The 27,994-nt window shown below is 26.2% G+C and overlaps 2 protein-coding genes across 2 annotated transcripts in view; one reads left to right on the top strand and one right to left on the bottom strand.

Moving 5' to 3' along the window:
- The window catches only part of LOC129963065 (potential E3 ubiquitin-protein ligase ariadne-2-like), a 33,019-nt gene extending 19,614 nt beyond the window's left edge, over positions 1–13,405 (bottom strand). The window contains exons 1-8 of the mRNA XM_056077097.1: positions 13,144–13,405; positions 11,642–11,860; positions 7,593–7,736; positions 5,840–5,990; positions 4,646–4,761; positions 4,457–4,566; positions 3,083–3,200; positions 103–153 (exon numbers count right to left, since the gene is read on the bottom strand). Coding sequence (XP_055933072.1) covers positions 103–153; positions 3,083–3,200; positions 4,457–4,566; positions 4,646–4,761; positions 5,840–5,990; positions 7,593–7,736; positions 11,642–11,848 — 897 coding nt within the window. The 5' untranslated portion in view covers positions 11,849–11,860; positions 13,144–13,405. The remainder of the gene's footprint in view (positions 1–102; positions 154–3,082; positions 3,201–4,456; positions 4,567–4,645; positions 4,762–5,839; positions 5,991–7,592; positions 7,737–11,641; positions 11,861–13,143) is intronic.
- Positions 13,406–14,323: 918 nt separating this feature from the next.
- LOC129964058 (pyruvate dehydrogenase E1 component subunit beta, mitochondrial-like) lies at positions 14,324–27,959 on the top strand. The gene is made up of 11 exons (XM_056078731.1): positions 14,324–14,515; positions 16,117–16,164; positions 17,515–17,622; positions 18,598–18,660; positions 20,653–20,688; positions 20,776–20,883; positions 21,826–22,003; positions 23,793–23,903; positions 25,308–25,399; positions 27,001–27,142; positions 27,662–27,959. The coding sequence occupies exons 1-11, from the start codon at positions 14,447–14,449 to the stop codon at positions 27,808–27,810; spliced, it is 1,104 nt and encodes a 367-aa protein (XP_055934706.1). The 5' UTR covers positions 14,324–14,446; the 3' UTR covers positions 27,811–27,959.
- Positions 27,960–27,994: the final 35 nt, after the last annotated feature.

Genomic DNA, 27,994 nt, shown 5'->3' on the forward strand with positions numbered 1-27,994 from the left:
ATATATTTTAATAATACATTTTAATTTAATATATAATTTATATAGTATATTTTAATCCAATATTATAGCATTATAACAACTGAGGAAAAAAAAAATACATACCATATGATTGCAGCCTCCATTCTTTTCTATACAAATACTACATTTTGGACACTGCAGAAAAAAAAAAAAGTTGTATTAGATACCGGCCATGTAAAAATACAAAATCTATTGACTGACAAAAACACTACTAACTATACAGCACCCAATACAAAGTATATTTTTTTATTCTACTCATCTATAGAAGGTGATTACATATTTATACGGTTTTAAATTTTTTAAAAATGATATATATAATGCAAAAATATAATTTTTTTAAGCAGTTTCGTGGACAAAGTGAGAAGACACTTTGAAATTTTAAAACTTCCGATTTATTCCATTCCAGGAGACATAATTTATGTACAAACAAGACACAATGATGAAACTGACATCCTTTCACATTGCAATACAAATGCAAATGAGCGAAAGAGGCCAAAATATTTTTCCCGAGTGATTTGACACTATAATATTCTGATAAGGATTCTTTGATGTGTTAATTTAGGTATCTATTTAAAGAATTCGCAAATCAAGACAGAATTTCATCCTTTTACTTGGGGCATGTGAAAGTGCTGATTAAAGCAATTTTACAAAGTCCGTGTATCATTAATTAAATAAAAGATGTGGAATTGGATCAGGAAATAAGCGAACATTTTAGAATGAAGTTAATATGGCTTAAATTAAGATAAAAATTAGGAAATTAATTAAAATTTAAATTAGATTTTACATATATATTTCATTGCATGCAATGGTAGGAAAATAATAATAATAAAAAAAATCAAAAGTGTTTCAAATTATTTTTTAAACTGATGATTTATCATTTTATTCCCTCAATTTTTAAAATATTTTAATTTTTGTAATTTCACCCAAAGTATTTTCTCTGATGGAAAATATTATAAGAAACATATAATTAATATGAACAAATAAACTCATGAAGGAACACATGAACTTAAAATTCTCTCTATATATACATGGTGATCAAAACTAAAACACCCCTACTCTGAGCTCTCTGTAGAGCGAACTATTCACTGTAAAGACTCCAAAATTGTTCAGCATACTATTCAAGACATGGAGAAATGGATTACACACACACATGCACACACACAAATCCAAAAACACTGATATATGGGGCTGTACAACAGAATTTATGCTGAAAAGACACAAATACCCTCCCTCCCAAAAAAAACGTGCACAAAAATTTTTTAATTTCTATTGCTGATATGGGAAAAAAAAAAAAAAAAGAAATGAAGCAACTTAAATTGTCTTTGTAACTGCAATGTCACACTGTAAGCAAAAATTTGCATAAACCTTTATTTTACATACTGTTCAAGGCAAAAAAGGAAATAAAACTGAGAAAATGTCATTCTTATCAGCGATAGTTGTCATGCTGCCAGAACGTGCTTTGCTTGTGAAGTTGTTTTGTGAAAACAAAGGAAATTCTGCTGCTGTACTTCAAGAATTTCATCGATTTAAGAATTTACGCCCATTATTACCATTACTTCCACAAGCTCTCAGGAGGAGGATTGCTTGATTTGAGAAATTGGAGATGTTAAGAGTTCAGCTGGGTCGAGAACGCTAATCGACTTATTTAGATATTGCCACTATTGTTGAATAATTAATGGATAAAATTGTAGGCTGTAGTAGTGCATGTGCAATGTCATGGCACTTTATAATTCTCTACACTACAGTGAGGGACGTACTGAGAAAAATAGTGCATTTTTATTTGTACAAAATTTGTAACAATCAGCAGTTGCTGTTCATTAGCCAGAAGAAGCAACTGACCTTTGCATTGACATTTTTGGCTAAAACTGAAATGGATGTATCATGGCCATGGCAAATTTTATAGAGATATGAAGAATATTTCCATTTAAGTGGAACAGTCAACACCCATAACTGTCACATTTGGGACACGAAAAACCCTTGTACCTTCCAAGAGATTCCACTTTACTCAACAAAAGTTACAGTCTGGCGTAGATTCACAGCCATATTTAGTCTTGGACCTTTCTTACGATCCACATTTGAACAAACTGTCTACAGAATGCAATTTTACATCTTGAAGAAGTGAGTTTGAACAGTTGAACAGTTTCCCCAGCATCTATAAATTCCTTGCGAATGAATGTTTGATGCATTCAAATAAAATGTGCTACAAATGCGTATTTTGTGTCTGTACAACAGTTTCTGTTGTACAGTGCCATCTACTGGTGTTTTTGGATCTAATTCCCCCCCCCCCATACACACATAATTCATTTTCTCATGTCTTGAATAGTATGCTCAACAATTTTGGAGCCTTTACACTATATAGAGAGCTCAGAGTAGGGGTGTTTTGATCACCTTGTAAATTCAATGATGCCAGTTTGACTCAAAAGTTATTTTTGTTTAAACATTAACATTTCATTAATTTTTGCAAGACTAATATGTGTAATCATAAATGGATTAATTATTCTTGTAGTACAATGAATAAATCAAATATTTAAGTATATGTATATGTAATAATTTTATTCAATGTGAAAAATAATAGACGTACGAAAATTATTTTGTAAATATAACTCATTTTTTTGTTACTTCATGACATAGAAAAGAATATTGCATATATGTTTAGGAAAATCATCTACTTATTTATGGATCTCATTATTGATTATTCAAAGTTTGATACAGATTTATAGTTTTTGTGCAAGAACTGTTTATAGAATTTCATTCATCAGATCAATTGGATTTTTAAGTGAGTGATCAATATATAATTTCAAAAGTATTTTCTTTTTTAGAGCTAAAGTGATATAAAATAAGGAAATATATCTTAATTCCAAGAATGAATTTTTATAAAAAATATGAAAACTATGTGATGTGAAAATAAAAACTATGTCCAAGACACAATCAGGAAATAATGTAGAACTAATACTACATCATTTAGAGATTGATATGTTTTTGATTCTTACAAGCTGTAATTAACTGCATGAAATTTTGGAAAAAGTTCAAACTTTAATTATAAAAAGAAACAAGAGTTGCTTACATCTTTCGTATGAGCAGATATATAATTGGCAGTTTCTGAGTCATCAGCACATTTAGTTAGCCACTTTTTAATTGTTTCACAGTCTGTTGGTGCATGATAATCAGATCCACATTTGAAACTGAAAGGAAATAAGGAATTAATGAAGTACTAACTTTTTGTTTATCTAAAAAGAAATCCAAGTTCATCTTTTAAAATGGTGATTTTAATAATACTGAAAAATATCCCTCTTCTCAAATCTGTGGTGCCTTTAAATGATCTGTAGAATTATCAATTCATGGTTTTCCTCATTAGCAACAAACCTATTTATGTTGTACAGTTGCATAAGGAAACAGTGTTACCAACAACATACTAAGAGAAACATTACATTTATTTATGGGGGGGGGAGTTGATTTCCTAATGAAATATGAACACAAATACATAAAGATAATAATAGAAGTACTTATAAATTAAAGAGACCATGTGTTGGAGAATGTTTTTCCCAATAGTTAACCCCCCCCCCCAAAAAAAGCTGATTACATTTTTTAAAAAGCACATGAATAAAATATGCTGATGATTTCTAAGTAATCTAAATGATCAATATCTAAATTATGCCAGAATTTGCATATCTGACTCCATGGTCCCTATAACTAATAAATAACAACAACAAAAAACTGCTAATATAACATTTGTCCCATTTATAAATAAAGGATAAAACACATAGTTTATTACCAAATGCAGATTAAATACAATAAATTAAACTATTCGAAGAATGTAGTTTACAATATTGGTTTTTAAGCTTTACCAGTACGAATATAAGCAAAATTCTGTTCATTATTTTTTTTAAAGCATAAACTATATAGAGATACATTTTTTATACAGAGATAGATAGTTTTTATGTTTAAAGCATTAAGATTATCAAGTAATACATATTCATCAAGCATGAAAACACTGATGTTTACAAACAAAACAATGAAATATCAAACTATCAACAGTTCAACTTTTTAAAAGCATGTACTATTTCCACTGTTTCGCTATGTTATATTATTTATGAAAACATTGATCTCAAGCACTTCCTAATTCTTCTGAAATAAACAGAAGTATGAGGTAAAAATTTAAGCTGGCATTAATTTTTTTTAGCCTTTGGCCTTTATATTTTTGAAATGAATGTTAATCTTTGCAAAGAATTACCAAGCTCATACCTTTTTATGTAAATTAATGCCACAAACATCAATTCTAGATAAACAAAAGCCTACTGAATAAAGAGGCATTTTTTAGTGAAAAAATAGGGAACTATACTGAATCACTGAACAATTACAAAGATGAAATCTACTGAACTACAAAATCTAAGGCAACTATTACTGAAATTCATGTCTAACTATATCTGCCAAAACTTACCAAAAAATTGTCTTACAAAATTTGCATATGACCCGCTTTGATTGACATTCCTTTGCAAAAATTATGGTACTACAATTTGTACCTGGACAGAAACGTAGTTTGGGATGGCTCTGGAAGAGAAACTAGATTTATTCAACACTTTCAAAAAGAAAATGAATTTGGATGCAAGCCATCAAGATAAAGCCTTACTTTGACATAATCTGAAAATGAAAACTGTTGGTATTTTTCTCTCAAGGAGGACTTATTGAGTATATTAAGAACAAAGTCTTCAGGTACCAGCAGATTACAATCTTGACATTCCATAGCTAAATCACAGCATTAAAAAAATAAACATCAATTAATATTTTTAGGTTGATAAATATGAAATTCAATATAGACATAAACTATTTTATTTAAGCAAATATTTTGTTACTGGATATGCATTTTTTGTAAACTATATTTAATTAACTCAAATTATTAAAAATATTTTTACTGCTTTTAAACAATTTATTTTTGGGGAAAACAAACTACTTAATTTTTATATTTAAAGCAATTTAATTAAAATTAATTTATTGTATATTACATAATAAAAAGGGCAGATATAATAATTTTTTTTAATAAACTGCTGACTGAAAAGAATGAGGTATAACAAATAAATGAAATAACTATTATATAGAAATGATAATGTCATTGCCATTTCTACACCTTTAAAACTTTCATTACTCATTTAAAATATATATTTAATAGCTGTAACATACTGGTCATTCATTTCTTTTGCAGATTTGCAAGTTTGCAAGGTACCTGATTAGAATGTAAGAGGTCAATTAAGAAAGATAAAGAAACAATTTATGAAAATCAGATAATTCACTAAAATCCTATATCTGAAAATGAACTACAAATATCCGCAAATGTAAAAGAATAAATATCTATCTATACATATAAAGATGCAGACGTAAGGAATATTCAAAATAAGCAAGTTTATCACAAAGTCCTGGACTAGTTCTGAAGACTGCCAATAAACAGAAGCTTAATATGGTGCTAGCAACAACAGCAAAGTATGAGTAACAGAACTGTGCCAGAGAATAAACCAAAGAACATGGTTAATTTGCTAGTTTGAGATGTATAATAGTCAGAAAATAAAACAAAGAAAAAAAAATACAGGGATGCATTTTTAAATAGGCAATACTTTAGAGGTTCAAACTCTCATGATATTTTAAATATTATTTTGAAAGTTATTTAATACAATTCAAACAAATTGTATTCAATGTGCACAATTTCAAAATTCTGGTATTAAGAAGTGAGTGAAAAACATATTGCAAAATTTTAACTTTACAAATATGAAATAGATCATATTTATTAAAAATGTTTAAAAATTTCATCAAGGAAAAAAAAAATCTTACTTACATGTTGTAATGCCTTGGCTAATCTGAGTTTCAAAATGTGTAGCCCAGCATTCTTTGCAAAACCAATGACCACAAGTGAGAGCACGAAAATGCTCACCTGAGAAACTTAGTAGACAGATAGAGCATGGTAATGACTTAGCACTGCGAATTGCCTAGAGAAATGCACAAATTATAACAAAAAAACCAACAAAATAAGGGCAGAATGTATATAAAATTCCATTCCTTTTACCATTTGTTTTTAATTATATATTTCTTATATAACAGAGTTAATATTAAGAGAAACATTTTTTTTCCATATAATTAGACTATCTTTATCATATACCTGCTTTATTTGCAAATAACTGATAATTTTAAATAATCCTTCTTAATATAATAATTTGGTAGAAATTATTATTTTTTTAAAATTTGCAATGTTAATAATGTGATGTAATTAACTGTAAAACTAATAATATAATGTAATCAATTGTAAGGTCCATAAATGCCATGTTTTTTTTAGGGGTGGTGGGGTGAGGGTTACTTTTCTATTAGAAGAGTCCTAATCATCACCAAGCTTGAATGTTGGTGCTATTTTATATTGCACCTGCAAAGAATTATCAAGAAGTTGAATGTTGTTGAGTTATTGCTAAGACATGACAGACCTATGATGGGGTCCTGTAAATGGAATAATATATATTTTTAAATTATTATTGAAACTTTGAAAAGTTAAAATGAAACATTTTTTTCCAGAGTATAGATTTGTATACAATTCTGAAAAATGAAGAAGGAATTTAAGACTCCAATGAAGTCAAAAGGAAAATTTAATTTATTATGAAAAATGCAAACATGTCGTTAAAAAAGGAAAAATTAGGAAATATTAACAAAATCAACTAAAAATGATAGAAACAAACAAACTACAGAAAAAATATTTTATTTGACAAGACTTCTATTTTACTCTAGTTATATTTTTTTAAGAAAGGTTTGAAGTGGATATGTTTAGAAAAGTCTTGCAAGTGAATCAATCAATTACACATCAAAAAGAATGAATCATTTTAAAATGTTGCATTACAAACCTGTAAAAACAAATAAATAAAAACTGAATAATTTTATATTACCTTATTTATAATTTAAGAAATAAGAAATTTACTAAGAACCAATTTTATTATTGGCAATAAAATATGGCAATATTGAATTATTAAATTCAATATTGCCATATTTTAATGAATTATCTATCTACAAAACCACAGCTTCTTGAAAAACAGATACAATTAATTTTATTATTTCAGAAAAAAAAAAAAAAGCAGCCTGATTTTTACAAAATATTTCAAAATACGCTTTAGAATTATATTTCTAATGAGTAAAGTACACTACTTAGTAATACTTTTTTTTCATTTAAGATTTATTTTGAAGTTCCTTATAAATTATAAATTTCAAGGAAAAAAATCATTATCTATATTGGGGAATTTATACATTGATTATACACAATTTGATATGAATATTATACACACAGTTTTAAAAATAATACTTCTAGAGATTTCAGATTTTCTTTAAAACAAAATTCTACTTTGATGCATAACTAATTTTACAAATTTCTAACACAATACGTAGGTATATTACATGAATGAAAATGAAGAGTAAAAACAGTTAATAATTCATTTAAAAACTCAGCTTAATTTTTTTAACCAAATAAATGCAACATCCTTATTGACATTGAAAACACATTTAAAAACCAACTGTATAAAATAATTTTGAATAATTTTCAAAATACTTCATCTTACCTGAGAATCAATCTCAGATGGTTTTGAAGCTTTTATCCTAGAGTCAATTAAAAGTTTTGAAGCATCTTCTTTATACCTAGTTATTATTTCAGAAGTATTCCAACTATGTGTATGTAGAAGCAATTTGGCTAGTGAAGGCTTAATCTAAACAGAAGGAAATCAATTACACATAAAGAAGACTTCAATCTTAATTCACTAAAAATACTATAAAATTTAAACTAAATATAAAATCAAACATGCATGCAATTTATCCAATCAATCTATTAGAGACTGAATCTGATGCACTTACAATACAAAATATTAGCTGAAATAATGATAATCACAGGACTGATTATTTGCAACTGAATGTGGGTTATTTTAAGAAAATTCACAACGTTCCTAATAAAAGCAAACACTTTTTTCACATCTCAAACTTTTAAATAACCAAATAATTTTTATTCCCATGATTGCAATTCAATGATTGAGATGATTTTCGATCAAATAAATAGGAAGACAATTTCAGAATTCTGGCTAATTTTGAGAGGAGATAGAAATTCAAATGATTATAAAGGTCATTGCCATTGAAAGAGAAGTTAACAAAGTGGATTTTGCTTCATGATCCGAAACTGATTTCCTTGAAATAAAAAGGGGAATTCAAAAACTAAAAAGTTTCATGCTCAAAATCTAAAAGACAATTATTCAAAACATTCGTAAAAAAGCAAATTTCAGTTCAGAATTGACCCAAATTTGTCTCATATTTCCAAAAAATTTAAATATTGAAAAATATTTAAAGTAAATATTAGAGAGGCAATAATGGCAAACAGTTAAAAATTTTCAGATTTGGATGGTCAATTCCATTAATATTCATTTGCAGTTAAATTATTGACAATTCTGATTTCATAAATTTAAGTTATCAACTGAATATAAAAAATTCTAATCTTTTAAGTTTCTAATAAATTTTCTTTTAAGTTTCTAAGAATGTAAAATTTCCTTTTTTTTTTTTTTTTTTTTTTTTTTTTGTAATTGATTTGTAACTTATAACCTATGAACTCAACAACATCAAATCCCTACGAGTATGTAATTGGCATTTTTCTGTAAATTCTACTCTTTAAGATTAGTTTATTAGTTTCAAAAGTTTCCAATAAATATATTTATTTTAAAGAAATTGAACTTATCAAAAATAAGTGGAAGAATCTTAAACCTTAAAACTAAAACTTTTTCAACTTAAAACTAAAATAAGATTGCTTATTTTACACAGTTTATATTGAATTATCTACAACTGAGGAAATAGGAGAGAGCTCTTATGTGATTCTGATTTGAAAGTAAAAAACTGTGAAGCCGTGAATACTTGGGACAAGTATGGAAATAGCCACTAATTGGCATAAAAAATTATTTCAATGACCTGAATACTTAATTGAATATTTGGATAAATTTTATAGTGTAGAAAAAGTAGAATGGAATGCTGCTATTTATTTTCAGATTACAAAATTGGAACAAATAACTAACGGATTTAATTAAAGTGGCTTGTAATTTAGAATCTCTCTTGGTTATATAAGTATACTGATTTGCTAAAATAAGACCAATATAACTCTGTCTCTAATATAAGATTAGTCTATAAAAATGCAAAAAACAATAAAGAGGTCAATCAATTGTTTTTTTTTTCTCGCTTTTTTAATGAAGCATAATTTTTCCAAGTATTAAAGAATAACATTAAAAAAATCACCTCATCTGGTTTTAATAAATTGAAAGAATAAGGAAATTCTGATGATTTCATAAAGTAATGGAACTCTTTGCATTGTCTGTTTTCAATACATATTTCCATCAGTGAACACAAAAAATTGAGGCAATTTAAAAAAAAAAGTTTTTGATTATAAACTATATTCACACCAGTAAATACATTTAACAACAATTTTTAGACAAGACAATATGGGCCGTTGGGTTAAGGGGGACTGTAGGCCAGTTGATTAAAAAAAAAAGTTAATAGCCTAAATGTCAAATAAATAAATTTGAAAAGAGAAATTAAAAAAAAGTATTATGATAATGTTAGTATTTAACAAATATAAAAGATGAGGCTCATATTTAGTTCACATAATTGCTTCAGTATTTATAAATACCAAATGTTTACTTAAATAATATACGTAAACATTTGATATTTATAAATACTGCAGCCATGTACCATAATAATAGCATTTGTATATTCAAAAAGTTACTAAAAATAAGGAAATTAACCTAGAATAATTTAAAAACATGATATTAAATTAAGATATTAAATTAACTAATTGACAATTTATAAAAAGATGAGCATTTTGGTGTGCCTATAGTCACAACTATTACTGCCTTTTGTCGCAAATTTTATATATCTAACTACTGAACAAATTGTTTTTCAACCCAGGATGGTCTGAGGAATTGAACAAACAAATTAAATATGAATAAAGTATATCAATACAGAAGAATGATGCATGAGGGGATTGAAGGAAGAATTGATTTCTGCCAAGGAGAAATATATTCAAATAAAAAAAGAAATTTTATACCTTTACATATAATTTAATATTTAATGATATAAAGAAACTCAAACTTAGAGAGATTAGTGATTAGAAGAGAAATTAGTGATTTTGCAGACTTGCTGAATTTCTCAAAAATATATTATGCTACATAATTAGTAGTATTAAATTATTATACAAACTCATTTATTTCTAAAATAGTTATATACTGATATAATATTCAAAAGAATTATGTATGACAGATAAACAATTAAGTATCTTATATATTTATCTAACGATATATATATATAACATTGCAAACATAATTTTGCAGATGCATGGCCAACAAAAAAAAAAAAAAAAAAAATAAATAAATAAGTGATGATAAAAAAAAAAGATGCATCTGCTTACACCACAACACGAGAGGAAAGTGAAAGTAATTTTCCCCCAAGTGATTTTATAAAGAGATTGTTTTATGGATTTCTTTGACATATGTAGACTTAGGACAGGAAATCTTAGGTATTTTTGAAGAGCATGTGTAGGTATGTGTTAAAAACTTCTATCTATTTGCTTGAAACGTGAGAAATTGCAATAGTTGTCAATTTCATTAGAGCGTGTGTTAGAATTAATTAAATAAAAAAGTGAGATTTGTATATGGAAATAAGAAAAATTCTAAAATAAAATAAAATGGGCTTATTTAAGATAAAAACTAGGAAATTAATTAAGCATTACATTAAATTAAATTAAGAGATGACATTACATATATATATGTCGATTAGCAAATAGATTAATAGCAAATAATTACACAAGAAAACATTAATACAAATAAGTATTCTTCAGAAACAATACTCTGTATTTAGAATTGAGTTAAAAAGCTTATATATAAAAAGTGTTATTAGTATAAATGATTTTTGATTGTCTTCTGAATACAACACAATTTAAAATAATGACAATTTTATCTTAAAATAAAAGTGTGATTCCCCACCATTTATATCCTAAATTCAGTTTGGAATCACTTCATCAAACATAAATTTTCCCTTGTCATTGTTAGTTAATAAATATTTCATTGGAAATATGTTTTTTTTCCGCTGTTATATTTTAGATCACAGCACTCACAATATTTATTTTCAATCAGTTCAATGATTTGAAATTTATTGTATTTGAAACAATATTAATTTTTAAAAAAGTTTTATACATTGTGGATAAAAAAAAAACTGAAATTCAGGTGTAGGCTTCTCATCCTTGAAACTGATTCGCAATTAATTTAGAAACATACAGTTTAAAAAATTCAGAATGAACATGTAAACATTACAGAAATTCATATTGAACTATCAAAATTGAATTTTTCTGAAACAGTTACACCATCTATAAAATATAAAGCCTAGTATTACAGCTACATATAGTTCATTTTAAACAGATTGTTGAATTTGAGGTCAAATGACAGCTGAATTTTCCTTCTTCCTTTTTAAATTTTCATTTCACATGGTAGAAACTGGAGCCAGATTTAATATGCACTAGTTGTTATGTATAGTAAATTTTAAGTGGAATAAAATACACCAAACAAGAAAAATATGAAATGTAGATACTCACAGGTAAACTGGCACATAAATTTTCTACACATTCATTAAAAAGCCTCTCGACATCTTCTTTGGAAAGGCACATGAACTCAAAATATTCTGGGTCTGCAGCATGAGGGTCATTTGGCTCCATTTCTGTATCTTCATTACTATTGTAGTAATAATCATAACCTTCTTCGCCATCATCACTTTCATCAATATCTGAATTTCCAGTAGACATAGCCCAAACTATCTACAAAATATTTCAGTTTGATTATAGATTAAATTTCAATTTACACAATAATATTTAAAGGCAAGCACTAGTCAAGAAAAAAATATTTTCCCCTCATTAAATAAGAATTCAAAAAAATATCTTGCAAAGCATAATTAATACAATAAAACAATTTAAAATCAAACATGCTAAGTAAGATGAATAAAGTTATTAAAGTACATATTTCTAAAATAAGACTCAAGATTTAAATATTTTCTGAGCAGGAACAGCCGAAATAGTTTTAAATATCTTGTTTGTTTGTTTAGTGAATTAATTGACTATAAGCATATACAATTTAATTAATGATATTCAAAGTAATACCAAAATTATTTCAGTTTTAAAAGATCAATCAAGAATTGTTAAAACTAGAAAAAAACGCAACTGTATTATTGAACTATAGAAACTTAGTCAGAAAAATTTTGAACATGTATATAAATCATTACTAAGGTACACAGCATAACGTTTGTAACATCAAAATTTTATGAATATAAAAATTATTCTTGATAAAATATAGTAAATATTAAAATTTATCAATGGCAGGTGAATAATACAAGGCTTAATACAAGAACACCTTTTTCTAAAAATATACATAATCAATTTACACGAATTTAAAAAAAAAATCTCGCAGATTATACTTTTAGAAACGTATTTAATAAGAAATTTGGAGCTTTTACCAGCAATAATAGAATATGTAATATGTTGGAAAAAATTCCATACTTAGCATCTGGTAGTTAATTATGCAAAGATAATAACAAATCAATGAGAATAAAAAAGAAAATATCTTTTTCAATTTCTCAAACAAATTTTTCATATTTTATAATTCCAGAAAATTTAGTTAATAATTAGGGAATTCAAAATATTCCAAGAGAAACAGCAGAAATATGGAAGTATATAAAAGAATGAAAAAACACTCAGCACAATTAAATAAAATGGTCAGCTTAAATATAATGCCTCATACAGTCAAAACTGTAAAGAATATTTTTGCAATTATGAAAAAAATATTTGCCTTTACACCTCAGCTAATATTTTGGTAGTATAAATGCGCAAGATCGAAAATATTCTGCTCTAAATTTTAAAAAGGCCTTAAAATATAACAACCAAATTCAAGCCTACAGATCATACACTATTGTGGACAATTTAAACAGCTCCACATGGTTATATTCGATACCATACTATTTGAGACTTGCTTAGTTAACAACTGGAAAGTAGATAATAGAGAAACATTATACATCATTGTCTTTTATACAGAAAATTTATAATATTACCTTTCAAATAATTAATGCAATGCACAATCACTGCGACATGTTTTTATTAACAATTATTTCTACAACGTATTATTCAGAATAAATATGACGGTCTGAAAGCTGATTTAAAAACACTTTTGAAGTAGAGTATAAAAATGAATAATGTAATTCTATACAGAAAATTGCACCAGCTGATTAACTTAAAATAGGTCTTATAAACGAACAGTTCACATTTATCAACAGACCATCGGCTCGCTCTGTTGACTTCCACTTCACTTCTAATTTTGCCTTAAACGAATTATTAACAGCTAGATTCCGAAAGATACTCTCTGAACTCACACATCCCTATTGGTCAATTGATAGATTCTGCCTTGTCATGAATCGATTCAAAGTGAATGAAAGAACCGATAACGCATTACTTGTTAGCAAATGAGCAAGCCCGAACTGAATGAAAAACTCCTTTTCAAAGAACGAATCCCATGGTTTATGTCGCTAGCAAGTGCATGTACACCATAGAATAAATCATCTCATTGATTCTAATATACTTTTCATTCTGATAAGTTAAATATATGTAAATAAATTTGTAGTGCCAGCTCCACTCTTATATTATATTTTATGAGAAGCTCTACAGAAAACGCAATGCTCTCTGATATCGATTCGTGTCAAATATTTATCACGATAGTGGCGATTTTTTTTTAAAAAAATTAACAATCAGCGTTAAGATTTTGAAAGAAACTATTATAAATTTAAAATATTAAGCAATCTTAAATTGTCTTTATAATCCTCTCATATTAATGAGAGTCTTTACGCGTTTTTTTTTTCTTTGATAAAAAAATTGGTTTGAATTGGTATAAAATATTTTTGTATAGAGGAGTGTTGATAATTTTAAATGGAATAAAAAGAGTAGAATGCATTTAAAATTAATTAAATTTAATACCTCAAACATTTTTTTTAATAAATTTGGATTATCTGTAGTTGCTATGCCAACGTGATTGCTTCATATTAAAAGAACGACGATGATTGGCTACAAATTAACTCTTACAACTTTAACTTAATACGTATCGGTATGGTTGCTAGAATTGGCGCTTTATCATATCCGTAGCAATCCAATCCTTCATGGGAAAATTGCGACTGATCTTGGCGATCATTGCCCTGTAATGTCACATGCGCAAAACAGCGGAGTGTAAAATTTGGAATTGATCAGTCTTTAAATGCTCGCTCTCAGTTCTCGGTAACCTTGTGAAGTCCATTTCTGCGGCTCTTGAATGTTAGTCAATTCCAACTCCTTTAGTTAAGGACGCGTTGTAAATATTATAGATTCATAATGGCTTTAAGTTCCACGTTATTTGGGAAATTAAAATTTTCAGTTTCAAAAGCCAATGGGCTGTTTAAGGTAAAATCTGATCACAGTTTTTTTTATTAACACTGTTTACTCTACCAAATAAATTAAAGTAGATTGATTATATTAAATGCTTTAAATTGAGGGGTATATATTAATTTAATTATATATGCATATGGCATATAATATAGATGCCCACTAATTCTTAGTTAAATGCGATTAATTCATAAAGTTTCTTTTCATCTTTTTATTAATTTGTACTTAAAGTTCTCATTTCTTGGCTCCAAGAATGTCTATGCTGAAGTTTATAAAGCATTATGCAAATGAATTCTTTCAATATTGAAAGTTTTACCACATGAGAATTTAATCAGATTTTATTTTTTTCTTAGCGATTGAGATTTAAACATTGTTATATATATTAAATAAATGTAAAGTTCTAAAAAAAATATCAGATAGTGGTTTTTAAATTACCAATTGCATTTAAAAGAAATGGAATTATGCAGAAAAAAAAAGTTTTATTATTAAAGCAGTTGTGTTTGGGCAGGTTGATTGTAGATTTTAGTTTTATTTAAACTATTCTTCAAAATTTTTAAAATTAAGATATTATATGATCAGTACATTGCAAATTCAGTCAACTGTTTATTGTTCAAATGCAACTCCTGTAAGCATTGAAAATTATTGAATGTATTATATATATTCTAAATTACTATTGAATATTGTAGCATTTCTTGTGAAACTAAGCCACATTTATTAAGTTAAAAAGTATAGGCTTATTTAGTCTCCAGAATCACTATACAAAATTACAAACTACTCTAAAATGTTTATAACACTTTGATTATTGTATTATGTTTACATTATTCCTCAGATTGTAATAAAAAAAGCAATTTCTGTTATTTGAAAACAAAGTAATATATATATATATATAATGTTATTGATTTGTACCATGTTAAAAATATTAAATTAAAAAAATATCAAGACGATATATAATATTAGTAATAATTATCTTTTCCCATTCTCTCTCTATATAAATTGATTGCTTCTGTTTATTTCAGTTAATTTACTATGATCAAATCAGGTTAAAAACTTCATTTTCACTAGCTAATGTATTTAATCTATTATTAGATACAATTAATATATGCATCAAGTTAATTGAAATGACCTCTTGGACCACCTGCTCCCCCCCTTTTTTATCTACAGATCTTAATTTGTAATTTTCATAATTATTTTCTTGAGGTAAATTTATTTCCCAATTCTTTATCTAAGTATATTAAAAATTTATGAAAATTGCTAAAAGTTAATTGAAACCTGTCAACTGAAAAAAAAAAAAAAAATGTACCCATAGAATTGAAACGCTTGCTTACACCTAATGGATGGTTAAAAATATGGACTAGTATTTAAGAATCAGTGAATTTATACACTTGTATATTGTATGTTGTCAGAATTATTATTATTATTTTATTGTCAGCCAGGATTTTAACCTGAAAATTGAATCATAGTATTCATTTGATTTTTATAGTTGTATAAGTTGTTATAAATTTTAATTTTTAAGATTTTCTGAACTTTTTGAAGTTAAAAAAATATGAGCATTTAAAAACATTTCTATTAGGGAAAAAAATTTAAAAATTTCTTATAATTGTTTGATTCTATATCACCAGGTATTTCCTGTGGCATCATTTTCCACTTCTAGTCGTCGATCTGCACAGGTAAATGAAATTTTTTCCTTTAAATTGGTAGAATTAAATTTTCAGTTATCTAATATTAATTAAAAGTTATTCTTATAAGTAGCAGGAATTTTACCTATTTGGGTATATCTTTTGTATATTTCAATGGAAATTTAATGGAGCATCTCAGTAACTTGACAGCAGCACACACAGCTAAACACAATCATGTAAAAAGGTGTTTTTCATTTATTTTTGCATAATAAATACCTTTTGATACCTTTGTGCACATTTTGTAATTAATTAGTTTATAAAACTGATATTCTATGAAAAATTTTGCAGTTGGTACCAAGCTAGTAAAAAATTAACTCTCACCATATATTCTCTTTCAGGCAACCAAATAATTGTAGGACCATTAAAGTTCCCATTTTTATCATTATTAAGTGAAATACAATTAGTTATACTTGGAAAAAAAAGTCAGCTGAAGATTTAAAAAAAAAAATTTAGAGGGTGGAAACCATGTTTATTACTATTGTTGTAATAATAATACAATTAAGCATTTAAATACTAATGAATTCTATTAGAAAGAGTATTATATTGTTTTTGACATTTTAAATGGCTCTTGCATTTTGTGTAACATTTTCTTTATTTAATATATCTTTGAAACATGATCTGTCAGAGAGATGAAACATGCTCTTAGAAGTATTTATGTTTAAGATAACTTTTCAAAACTTTTTTTAAAAATGCATTATGTTTAATTTTCAGAAAATGAATTCTGTGTATTTTTTTCATATGTTTTCTAATTTAAATGATTAGTTCAAATGGCTTAATTTTGGGCCACCTCTGCAAAAAGTTCAGTTTCTTGTAGTATTTTTACAATTTTCTGTTTAATGTAATTTAAAATGTTGAGAAATTTTGAAAAGCATGAGAGCCTTTCTTTGATTTCCCTTTAAAACAATTGACCTGGAAAGAAAAATTTGAAGATAAGATTAGTATAAGTTAATAACAAATATAATACAATGGACTTAATAATTGAATAAATATACTAATTACAAATAAATAAATTTGTATTTGTCTTTTAGATGTAATTTCTTTTTATTTGAGATAAAACATAAATAAAGCATGATAAATTTTCAAAATATTGAAATTGTATATAAGGATGAAACAAATATTGTCGATTTTATATAAATAAAAAGAAAAACTTTAAAATCATTTTTCAGTTGACATCCTGCAACATTTTTAGTATTTGAATTTCGTAATGCTTTTTTTTAAAAAAAATATTGTTGTGTGATAAGTTAACAAGTTTGTTACATGTTATATTACTGCATGCGTGTTACGTTTTCTTTTTAAAATGAAATTTTATGTATTACAAAAAAATAAATTTCTTTACTGCAGGTAATGGTACGGGATGCTCTCAATACTGCTATGGATGAGGAGATGGAACGTGATGAGAGAGTGTTCTTGCTAGGGGAGGAAGTAGCTATGTATGATGGTGCATATAAAGTAAGTCATCTTTAAGTTACTGTTGAATGGATTCTTTCAGTATTTTTTTTTTTAATGAATTTGATTTCAACCAAAATATATTTCAAATGTTTACTTACCCTTCATTCTAATTGATTCCATTGAATCAGAACTAATATATACTGATATTAACTTAGAACAATGCTAAACGCCAAAAATCCAATTTAAAAAAATCCTTTGGGCTTATATTTATTTGCACAGAATATCATTTTTGCATTTATTTGTGATTAATTACATCGAATGGCAGAATATTCATTTACAGAGCAAGAGTTTTCAGCAAGATTATCTATTGATTTTAATTATACCCATTGTATTATTTATACCCATGTTTTTTTTATCTTGCTGATTATTTGCTTTATTATTTTATAGAAACCCTTGTAAAATTCATAAATTTGCCCAGTAAAGAAATACTATTCAGATTTTTAGCCCCCCCCCTTATTTTTCCTTTGCTATGGTAAGGACTCCCAAATAATAATATCAGCTTCCATATTGATTATTATGATAGATGAACAACTACGTTTTATGCAAAACTTAAAAAAATTTGTTTATGAATATGTCATTTAAGATTAATTGCAATAATCACTTATAGATTAATGGTTAGCAATTAATTTAAGATAAAAATATTTTATTCATTATACAAAAATAATTAAATCAGATAGATTAATTTTGAATCATTCATCAAATATAATTAACTATAATATATTGTTAACTTTGTAAATTTTTTGAATGAAGAAACAGATTAAATTTAATATTAGTAAATTAGTTGTTTTCAAAACTTTTTCCCAAGTGTTACTTAATAATTTTTGAAAATGTCTTTTATAGACTTTAAAAAATTATTATTTTACATACTGACTTCTAGATTGCTTGATAAATACTTATGATTGCTTGATAAATGCTTTAAATATATTTTCTAGATTGCTACTATTACTTTATTTCCAAAATAATATTTTATTTCAGGTTAGCAGAGGTCTATGGAAAAAATATGGCGATAAAAGAGTTATTGATACACCTATTACAGAAGTAAGTTTTTCAAAACATTGGTTATCTTATTTAAAGTTTTGTGTGTAATAAATAATATATATTTCTGAGTGCAAATATATTTATCTAAGAAATATGGTGTAAATCCGTTGAGGTATAAAAAGAATTCTACTTATTTAGTTTGTATAGAACAATTATGCTTATTTAATAGGCTTGAAAAAAAAGCCTATTTTCATAAGCTTCATATGAATTATTTTCTTAACCATACTTGCTTTAGAAATATTACAAAATCTGAAAGAAAGAACTTGGTGGAAATTTTTGTGACAGAAATCACCATTCTAAAATAAGCAGCTTTTAAATTAAGCAAATAAATGAATAATAACAAATAATTTAAATAAGCAGCAAATAAATTTTATTAAAGAGTTTAACATTAATCTTAATATTAAATACTGAACATAAAATCTTTTTAGTATTGTTGAAGGAGATAAATATTGCTATTGAATAACTTGCTAAAAGCATCTAAAAGCTTATTTTGATCCCTGATTTTTGTGAAATTATTTTATTTTTTGCCATTAATTGCTACAAAATTGGTATAATCATAATGTTTTGTATATTAATTAGCATCATCACTATTCAAAAAAGATATTTGATAATAACTTCGATAAATATCAAAACTTTTAATTTAGCATTGAGAATAAGCATATCAGAATGTTGTGTTATTAACTAGATAAAAAGAGACATTAAGCTAATGAATTATTTGATTTTGAATTTTCTATCTTATGCCAATTTCAATATTATGAGCAGTATTTTAATTAAAATATGTTTTGAACAAGCAAATAGTCACTTTGGGGTTTACTAACATCTGTAGAGATCTGGATTTTGTATAAAATTTCTCAATAATAAATACTCAAATGTTAATGCAGATATTACAAATTTTATAAAGCTATACATTTTTTTCCACTCTGTATAGTTGGAAAACATCACAAGAGAAAGTAGGATTTTATTTTATTTCATTTGTTCTCAATGTTCTTTATTTATCTTTTTTTTTTATTAGTCTTTAAAATTCTTACAAAGCTTTTAATTGATTGTAGATTCTTCCTAATTTAAGAGAAGCATGTATATATTTAAACTAACTGCATTTGGTGGCCTTTTTGATTTGTTGAGAATATTGATTATATTGATTTTTAATTCAATCTTTTGGGCATAATTTATGATTCCATCTATAGGCTATTACTAAGATCTGTATTTTTTTATGAAACGGTCTATTCTATAGAGTACCAATACACAAACATTCTGCTCTATTAATAGTAGAGATAATAAGGAAAATTAAAGAACCAACTACAACTGCTACTTTGATTTTACCAATTCATATTTCATATGAAAGCTCATGTTCTTTAGAATATATCATTAGTGGTTTCCTTCCCTTCTTCATGCTCCATATACAGGAAAAATTCAAAAGCACTACTTTGCTATACATTGTATATGAGGAAAAACCATGACATTGTTTCCCGGTCTTAACAACTGTGAAGATTTCGAAAATTCTTATTTCAATGAAAGATTATGATTTCTTGATTCATAATCAATAACGACCTACTCTCCAGCACTCTCTATTGTTTTTTAGAAAAGTTGCAAAAATTCTTCTTTGTATATTCCCTATAGGGTAAAGAAAAAAATCATAACAGAGTTCTACAGTTGAAATTTAAGTATAGATTTCACTAATTTTGATTTCATGTTAAATCTATTAACTCTAGATGTTTCATTAAGGATCATTTCCTTTCCACAGCCCTTCAGTTTCTAGAATTATTATAAAATAAAACCTTGCTGCATCCTCTATCTAATCTTAACAGTAACCAGTTTTACCACTTTTGCTAATTAATGACCATTTTATTAATTTTTTCGTCTATGCAATTAGAATATTTATTTTTAAATGTTTTATTTTTGGACAGTAATAATATTTATTAATGTATTATTTATATTCATGTGTATTACATTTTATAATATGTAAAAGATTTCTAATTTTTTTTTTTTTTTTAGATTGGGTTTGCTGGCATTGCTGTTGGAGCTGCTATGGTGAGTGGAAACTCTCAAACCAAACAGCTAGCTCCAAATACTGCCCATTTTTTTAATACTTAATAGTTTTAATATTATTTCTTGAAGGCGGGGTTGCGACCTGTCTGTGAGTTTATGACCTTTAACTTCTCCATGCAAGCCATTGATCACATCATCAATTCTGCTGCAAAGACATTCTACATGTCAGCTGGAAAGGTGAGATTTAAACTTTATGTAAAGAGTAACTGCTTACTTATAGTCGAATGTTTGTTTACAAATTATCTATTATTTTTAACAGATCATGCATTCAGAATATCTGTTATAAAATAGTTTAATGTTAATTTTGCTGATATTACTTTTTTTTTTAAACAGAATTCCATTTTTTTATGAACGTATTTAAAAATTTCACTGTGCAATAATTATAGTAAAATATTTTATTCTTCTCTTATTAGTTTTTAAGTATGTTACCATGTTTTTTTAATATTTATATGCAGTTTTCCCCCCCCACCAGATATTAGAAGAAATGTGTCACTTACTATGTGCTAGTGGAATTTTAAAAATTAAAGTTTCTTAGCTAGTTTATTAAAATGTTTAAGAGCATTAGAATTAAAATTTCTTTCCCAAATGGTGTATGATTAACATTTGGGTACTCTATTTCAATACAATATCTGTTATGGTTGTTATGAATTTGAAATAGTAACAAAAAGATTGCTTATACATTGGACAAAAATAAATCACAATTATTTTATAAATCATAGTTATTTTAACCAGTTATAAATTTTTTGTTTTGTTTTATAAGGTGGTTTAATGTTTACATTTCATGAGTTCATGGAAAATGGTTATTAAAAAATCTGCAGCAACTGAAATATAATTTTACTCGCATGTCAGAAAGAATTTTATTTTTTTAAGTTTATTTTTTGTTTTCAGAAAACAAAAATAATTTTCTTTTTTATTATAAAAAAAATAAAAGTTTTAATTTAGTTTCTAAAATGATTTATGGTGCATTTTGTCCTTGTTTTAGAAATTATATTAATTTATGATGCAATTTATTAAAAAATGATCCAAAAGCTTAATTAGAGTTTTTTACACTTACCTCTAACACTTTTGTTTAACTTTAATGGCATTTTTCCAAAAATGATTTTTATTACTGTATTTCAGATTAATGTTCCAATAGTTTTTCGAGGACCTAATGGAGCTGCTTCAGGTGTGGCAGCCCAGCACTCGCAATGTTTTGCTGCTTGGTATGCCAATTGTCCTGGACTTAAGGTCATATCGCCTTATTCTTCAGAAGATTGCCGAGGACTGCTCAAGAGTGCTATACGTGATCCAGATCCTGGTAAGAATTTGTCATTTACAATTTTAGTTTCTTTCCAGAAAGGAAAATATAAATCTTTTTGAACAAGATCACATCAAAAAATTTTTTTATGAATCCTCAAAGTATAGCTGTATTGAGTCCTGAATTAATATCTCTTTTAAGGAACGATCTCTCATTCTATTTTAGAAGTCAAGATATATTGCCTTACTTTGTTATATTTAGATCTTATTTTAATTGTGATTTTTTAATAGATTCTGTAATCTAAAATTGCAAAGGGAACATCATTTGAAGTCTCCAGATAGGAGGGAATTATGAGGGTTAACTTTAAAAAAAATTATATAGAAAGAAAAACAATTTTTGGCTATTTTCTCTAATTGTCCTTAAAACTAGTAATTCTGAAAAAAAAAAAAAAAAATATTATCCTTGTTTAAAGTAGATTTAATGAAATTACATTCATTACACCAAAATAATATCTAAATCTCAAAATAAATAAACAAATAAATAAAAAAAATGAAATCACCTTTTTTCCTTGAATTGTTTGTTTTATTTTTATATTTTAACAGTACTTCATTTTTTTAAAATCTTGTTTTAATGGTGTATATTAAGATTTGAGGGCCTGGGTGAGGACCTCTGTGAGAAATGTGTGAATTCACTGGGCTATATTCATATTGCTAACTAATTTAGCAAAATAAAAAAACCTTTTTGAAAAAAATTCTCATGCAAATATGTACACATTTGAATATTATCATGTGATTTGCACACTTCCCCATCTACCTATTCATGGCAAAGTTGGGTCAGAGTTATCTGCAAGCAAATTTTATATTATGTCTGTAGATAACTCCAACAGTGTAGTCCTAGTCATAATTAAAATTAATGTTATTTCTTTTAAGAAAAGATTTTAACTTTATCCCAAGTATGAGAGCATTTTTATATAATTCAAGTAACTGACAAATGAGGCTCTTTTTAAAGTTGTGAAGATTTGCATGTGATTTTGCAAGATTGTTGCATTGATTTATTTTCTAAGATTAACAGAATTACATTACTTATTCTTAAAAAAAATATTAAAATGTATGCAATCTTAGTAATGTTTCAAAAATTATATTTATTTCATGATTTAGTGCTGCATCTATGGATAAGTATTTCGGAAAATTGAAAACACTAAAGAATTTTGAAATCTGTTTTTATTGAAGAACAGCTGTATCTATCAGATCTGAAATAACTGAATAAATTATGATGATATAACAAATTAATCATAATTGATATTGATTATTTTGTTATATCATCATAATTGATTGATATTGATTGATAATTAAAACATGATAAAAAATCATATTATTCTTTTCATATAATTTGTTATATTTTGTAAGGTTATGAATCTATTATTTTTATTTGATTAATAAACAGTCATTTTTGATAGAAATGTCAGTTTAAAAATTTATCTATCATTTTGTATTCCTTTATTAAACAATTTGCACAACAAAATTTATAGTAAAATGTAAGAAAATATTATTTTATTTTATGAAATTTGTATCAAGGCCCTGTGCATCAACTTTGCAACAAGTCCCCTTTTGTTCAATTCAATCCTAACCGCCATGTTAAAGTTAACATAAATTTGTAATTTTATATTTCTACTATTTTGCTTTATTAATATCTGCATTATATTTCTTTAATTGGATATTGATAATTCAGTTATTTTATTTCTGAAAAAAAAATTAGACATATTGGCTATTGTCTCTGATAAATATCAGAAAATGCATAATTTTTTAAATATTTTTACTGTTTTCATTTTCAAATAAAATTTATTTTTCAGTTGTTTTTTTGGAGAATGAGCTTTTATATGGTGTACCTTTTGAAGTGTCAGATGAAGTGATGTCAAAGGACTTTATATTGCCAATTGGAAAAGCTAAAATTGAAAAAGTTGGTATGTTTGCTTTGCATATTTAACTAATGGTATATTAAATGTTTTATTTACTATGAAGGTAGTTTATATCACTATATAGCGTTTTTAAAATTAAATATCAGTATATTTAATATTATTGTACTTCAAGTTGTAAAAAAATTGCAACGTTTTACAGATTTTGCACAATTGGCTGATATACTTCCAAAATTTTAAAATATTTTCCATTTATTGTTCTAATTCTTATTATTTAAAAATTCTACTAATGTGTTTTGTTCTATATAGTGATATTTTGATCATTAAAAAATATTTTAGTGTCATGTGAGATAACTAGTTGAAAATGCCATATAAATATAAATTGTTCGAAGCTTTTATATAAGCTGTAATGAATTATCAGTAATAAAAAAAAAGGCGGAAATATGGTTTTAAGCTTAAGAAGAGTAGAAAATTATACTTTGCTTTGTAAAATTTTGATATTTTATGTATGCATTCACTAATACTATTTCACTAACATTTAGTTTTTAAATGCACAATCTTTTACTTATAATATATTCAAATTTTTATGTGAATCATTAGAATCAGGAATATTTAATTGTTTTATTAAGTTGAAACCAATAAGTATATTAGAATTTATGTCTTATGTACATGAAGAAATTAATCATAAAAAAAAAGACATCAAAGATTTCATATTAATCTTTGCTAATTTTGATTATGTTTATCTAAAATTTGCAGTTAAGTTTAAATTTGCCATTGGCATGTAGCTAAGCCAAAAGTGCACCAATGACATGCAATTAATAAAATGTACCAATTTATCAAAAAAAAATTAATGAATTTATTTAATATTTTATATATTAAACAATTCAGTCAATTACTCTATATTGAATATCCTGTCTGTAAGTGTAAGACAATATATATTTGGAAATGCAAGAATTGCATTCAGTAAAAGACCCTGCCCCAAAATATGTTAATTTCTTAAAAAAAAAAATGGTTACTTTGTTTTTCAGTTGCATGCTTCTCCTAATGAATGAAAAATTTCCACATTAAAAAAAATATCCTATGATTAGCTAGTTATTTTGGCTTGCTTGCAAGTGTGAGCATTTTCAATTAATTTGTCTTTCTTATCTCTTGCATAATGATTCCATTATCAAATAAATTATCTTAAGAAGGGTGGAAAAACTTTTATATTAAATTGCATTAATGGGATTTAAGACTGATATTAAGAAATAATTCATAATTGTGATTATGATTACATGATAGTGTCTTTTGCATATAAATTTTTGCTATCTTGGAAAATTTTCTAGCATCTTCATATGTTCACCTATTTTCGCCCCATTTTTATAATATAATATAAATATATTATAAACTAATTGTTATGATAATTTTTAAGAATAATTTAATTATTGTATTACTAATTGTTTTATTTAATAGGTCAACATATTACATTAGTAGCCCATTCAAAAGCAGTTGGGACATGCTTGGATGCAGCAAAAGAATTATCTGCTAGTGGCATAGAATGTGAGGTAATTTTATGTACCGAAAATTTTATTTTGTTTGTTATTAAGATGGGCAACTAATAAACTAAAAAAGTTTAACTTAATAACTAATAGAGAAATTGAAAATCAGTTTATGTATTTATTTATTTACATGTTGGAAGAATAATAGTTGCGGAACTAGCAATATAATTGTGGATCTTCCAAAATTTACTGAAGGTATCTGACATAGGAAGGCATAAAATGAGCAACTTAAATGGAGTCATTTCATTTTTACTTTCTTGTATATAAAGAGAAAACACTGTAATTGTCAAAAAATTGGAACTTAAGATTTTGATGAATCTGCAGATTTCAGACTTCTTTTGAGTCCAAAAAATGAATTAAATTTTTTTTTTCTGTCTGTTGTTTTGTTTCGATATTTGTCTGTAAACACAATAACTCAAAAATGCTTTGAGCTAAACAGATGAAATTTGTCATATGAACTTTTGATTAAATTTGAAGATTTCTATCAAATTTTGAATGAAATTCATTCTGATGTCTGCCTATTCAGTTGTCTGAGTGGAACTGAACATGATGAACTAGAAAATATAAAAAGTTAGATAAAATTTGGTGCACAAGTTAAATATCAAGATATAAATGCATATCAAATTTGAATCCAATCTATCAAAGGACTGGCCATCTGTAGATCTGTACTTTTGTATGCATGTAAACATTCTGATTCAAAAATGTAGGTAAATGAAATATGGTGCACAATTTTTGCTTTGAAAATTTAGATTCTTGTCACATTTTCAATGTAATATATCAAAATGTTGACCATCTGTTGATTAGTACTTTCATATGTATGCAAATAGAATAACTTAAATTAATAAAATTCAGTATGTTATTTAGTGATTACAATTTTAGTTCTATGTTAAATTTTGATTTCAAGCATTCTAAGGAAAAAGACATCCCAAATATGTATTCAATTTAGCGGTATTCATTTGTTAGCTGCATGCCAACAATTAATCACAATAAACAAGCAAACCCAAAGGTCACATGCTAGACTCAATAAAAATGCGATTCACCCAAAAGATTAATATTTCATAACTGTTGGTTACCAGTGCCATTTAATTAATATATAAATACTGGTTTTCTTTATTATACTAAAAAGCATATAACTATCATATGTGAGATTCTGAAAATTTTTTTACTATTCATGGCATTCATGACCTTGTCCAAGGTCAACAATTTTGTGCTGAGAGGAGGGAATAGAGATAACTGACACCTTCATTAGAGAGTGAGCAAGAAAGTTTTGAGGAGCCCAGTTTTTTTTATTATTATTTGAGCCAATTAGAAGTGTATATAAATGCATATTTTGACTATCTTAAACTTCTGTAATATATGAGTAAAATTCTTGATTCAATTATAGCTGTTGTTCTAAGGATTTGTTGTGACAGCTTAATTTCAATACTATCAAATGTCCAAAGTGACTTACAAATGACCCTTTGTGTTTCTATTGTTAAGACTGGAAGGCTAATTTTGGTTCATGCTTAACATTATTATGCAGACACTCATATAAATTGTTTTAATCTTTTAAATTGAAAAATGAAATGACTGAATGAAATAGGTATACTTATTTTTCCAAATTGCAGGTGATAAATCTACGTACTATTCGGCCTTTGGATGAAAAATGTATCCTCGAGTCTGTGATGAAGACACATAATTTGGTGACAGTAGAACAGGGTTGGCCACAGTGTGGTATTGGGTCTGAGATTTGTGCCCGTGTTATAGAGAGTAAGTATTTTTCCTTTCTTAACTAATACTATGAGCACTGGGTTATTATATAATAACTGTATTATTTTTAAAAGATAAAGTAATGAAAAGTTATTAATCACTATATTGATTCTATTCCATATTTCTTAGATAATAATTTTTCCCTTTATGTTAAAGTCACAGAATTCAAATTTTTTGGAAAAATGTGAACATTAAATAGGATTTGAGATTTTTTTCTTCTTTCCAAGATATATATAAAGAAAGTGAACTAGTTAAAAGCAAATTTATTAGTTAAAGTCTGTCTTTTTAAAGTCAAGTGATGAAGCATCACGCTGAATACAATACAAATGGTTACACTGTAGATTTTATTTAAAAAATCATAATAAAGTGAATAAGATTTTATTTTTATTAGATAACAATTATTCATGGATCATGCCAAAATGAAGATTTGAATTAACGGACTTGTTAAAATGCATTCAGCTTGTAGAGCATGGCATCCATTTTACATTTTTTTTCTTGCTAAAAATAATAATATTTCAGGCCCAGCTTTTGATTACTTGGATGCACCAGTGGTTCGAGTTACAGGAGCTGATGTTCCCATGCCCTACACTAAAAGTTTGGAACCCCTTACAATTCCTCAAGCACAAGATGTGGTTTTGGCAGTCAAGAAAGTTCTTAATGTGCAATAACAGTTTTCATCAATAGAAAAATAAATTCCGAAGTAGAACAATGAAAATTCTTTAATATATACATTGTACATATCCTGTATTGCAGTTCTGTTGTGTATTTATTACTAAAAAATATATTGATTTGTTTCAAATAAAACTGTTTCTAAATACATGGATTTCATTTATAAATCTTTATATGCTATAT

Source organism: Argiope bruennichi, chromosome 3 (genome assembly GCF_947563725.1).
Source record: "Argiope bruennichi chromosome 3, qqArgBrue1.1, whole genome shotgun sequence".
Classification (NCBI taxonomy): domain Eukaryota; kingdom Metazoa; phylum Arthropoda; class Arachnida; order Araneae; family Araneidae; genus Argiope; species Argiope bruennichi.

Excerpts from the sequence above, each read along its gene's own strand:
- LOC129964058 (XM_056078731.1), top strand. The coding sequence starts at position 14,447 with ATGGCTTTAAGTTCCACGTTATTTGGGAAATTAAAATTTTCAGTTTCA. Across the intron at positions 20,884-21,825 it reads TCTACATGTCAGCTGGAAAG|ATTAATGTTCCAATAGTTTT; the intron begins GTGAGATTTAAA and ends ACTGTATTTCAG. Across the intron at positions 27,143-27,661 it reads TTGTGCCCGTGTTATAGAGA|GCCCAGCTTTTGATTACTTG; the intron begins GTAAGTATTTTT and ends ATAATATTTCAG.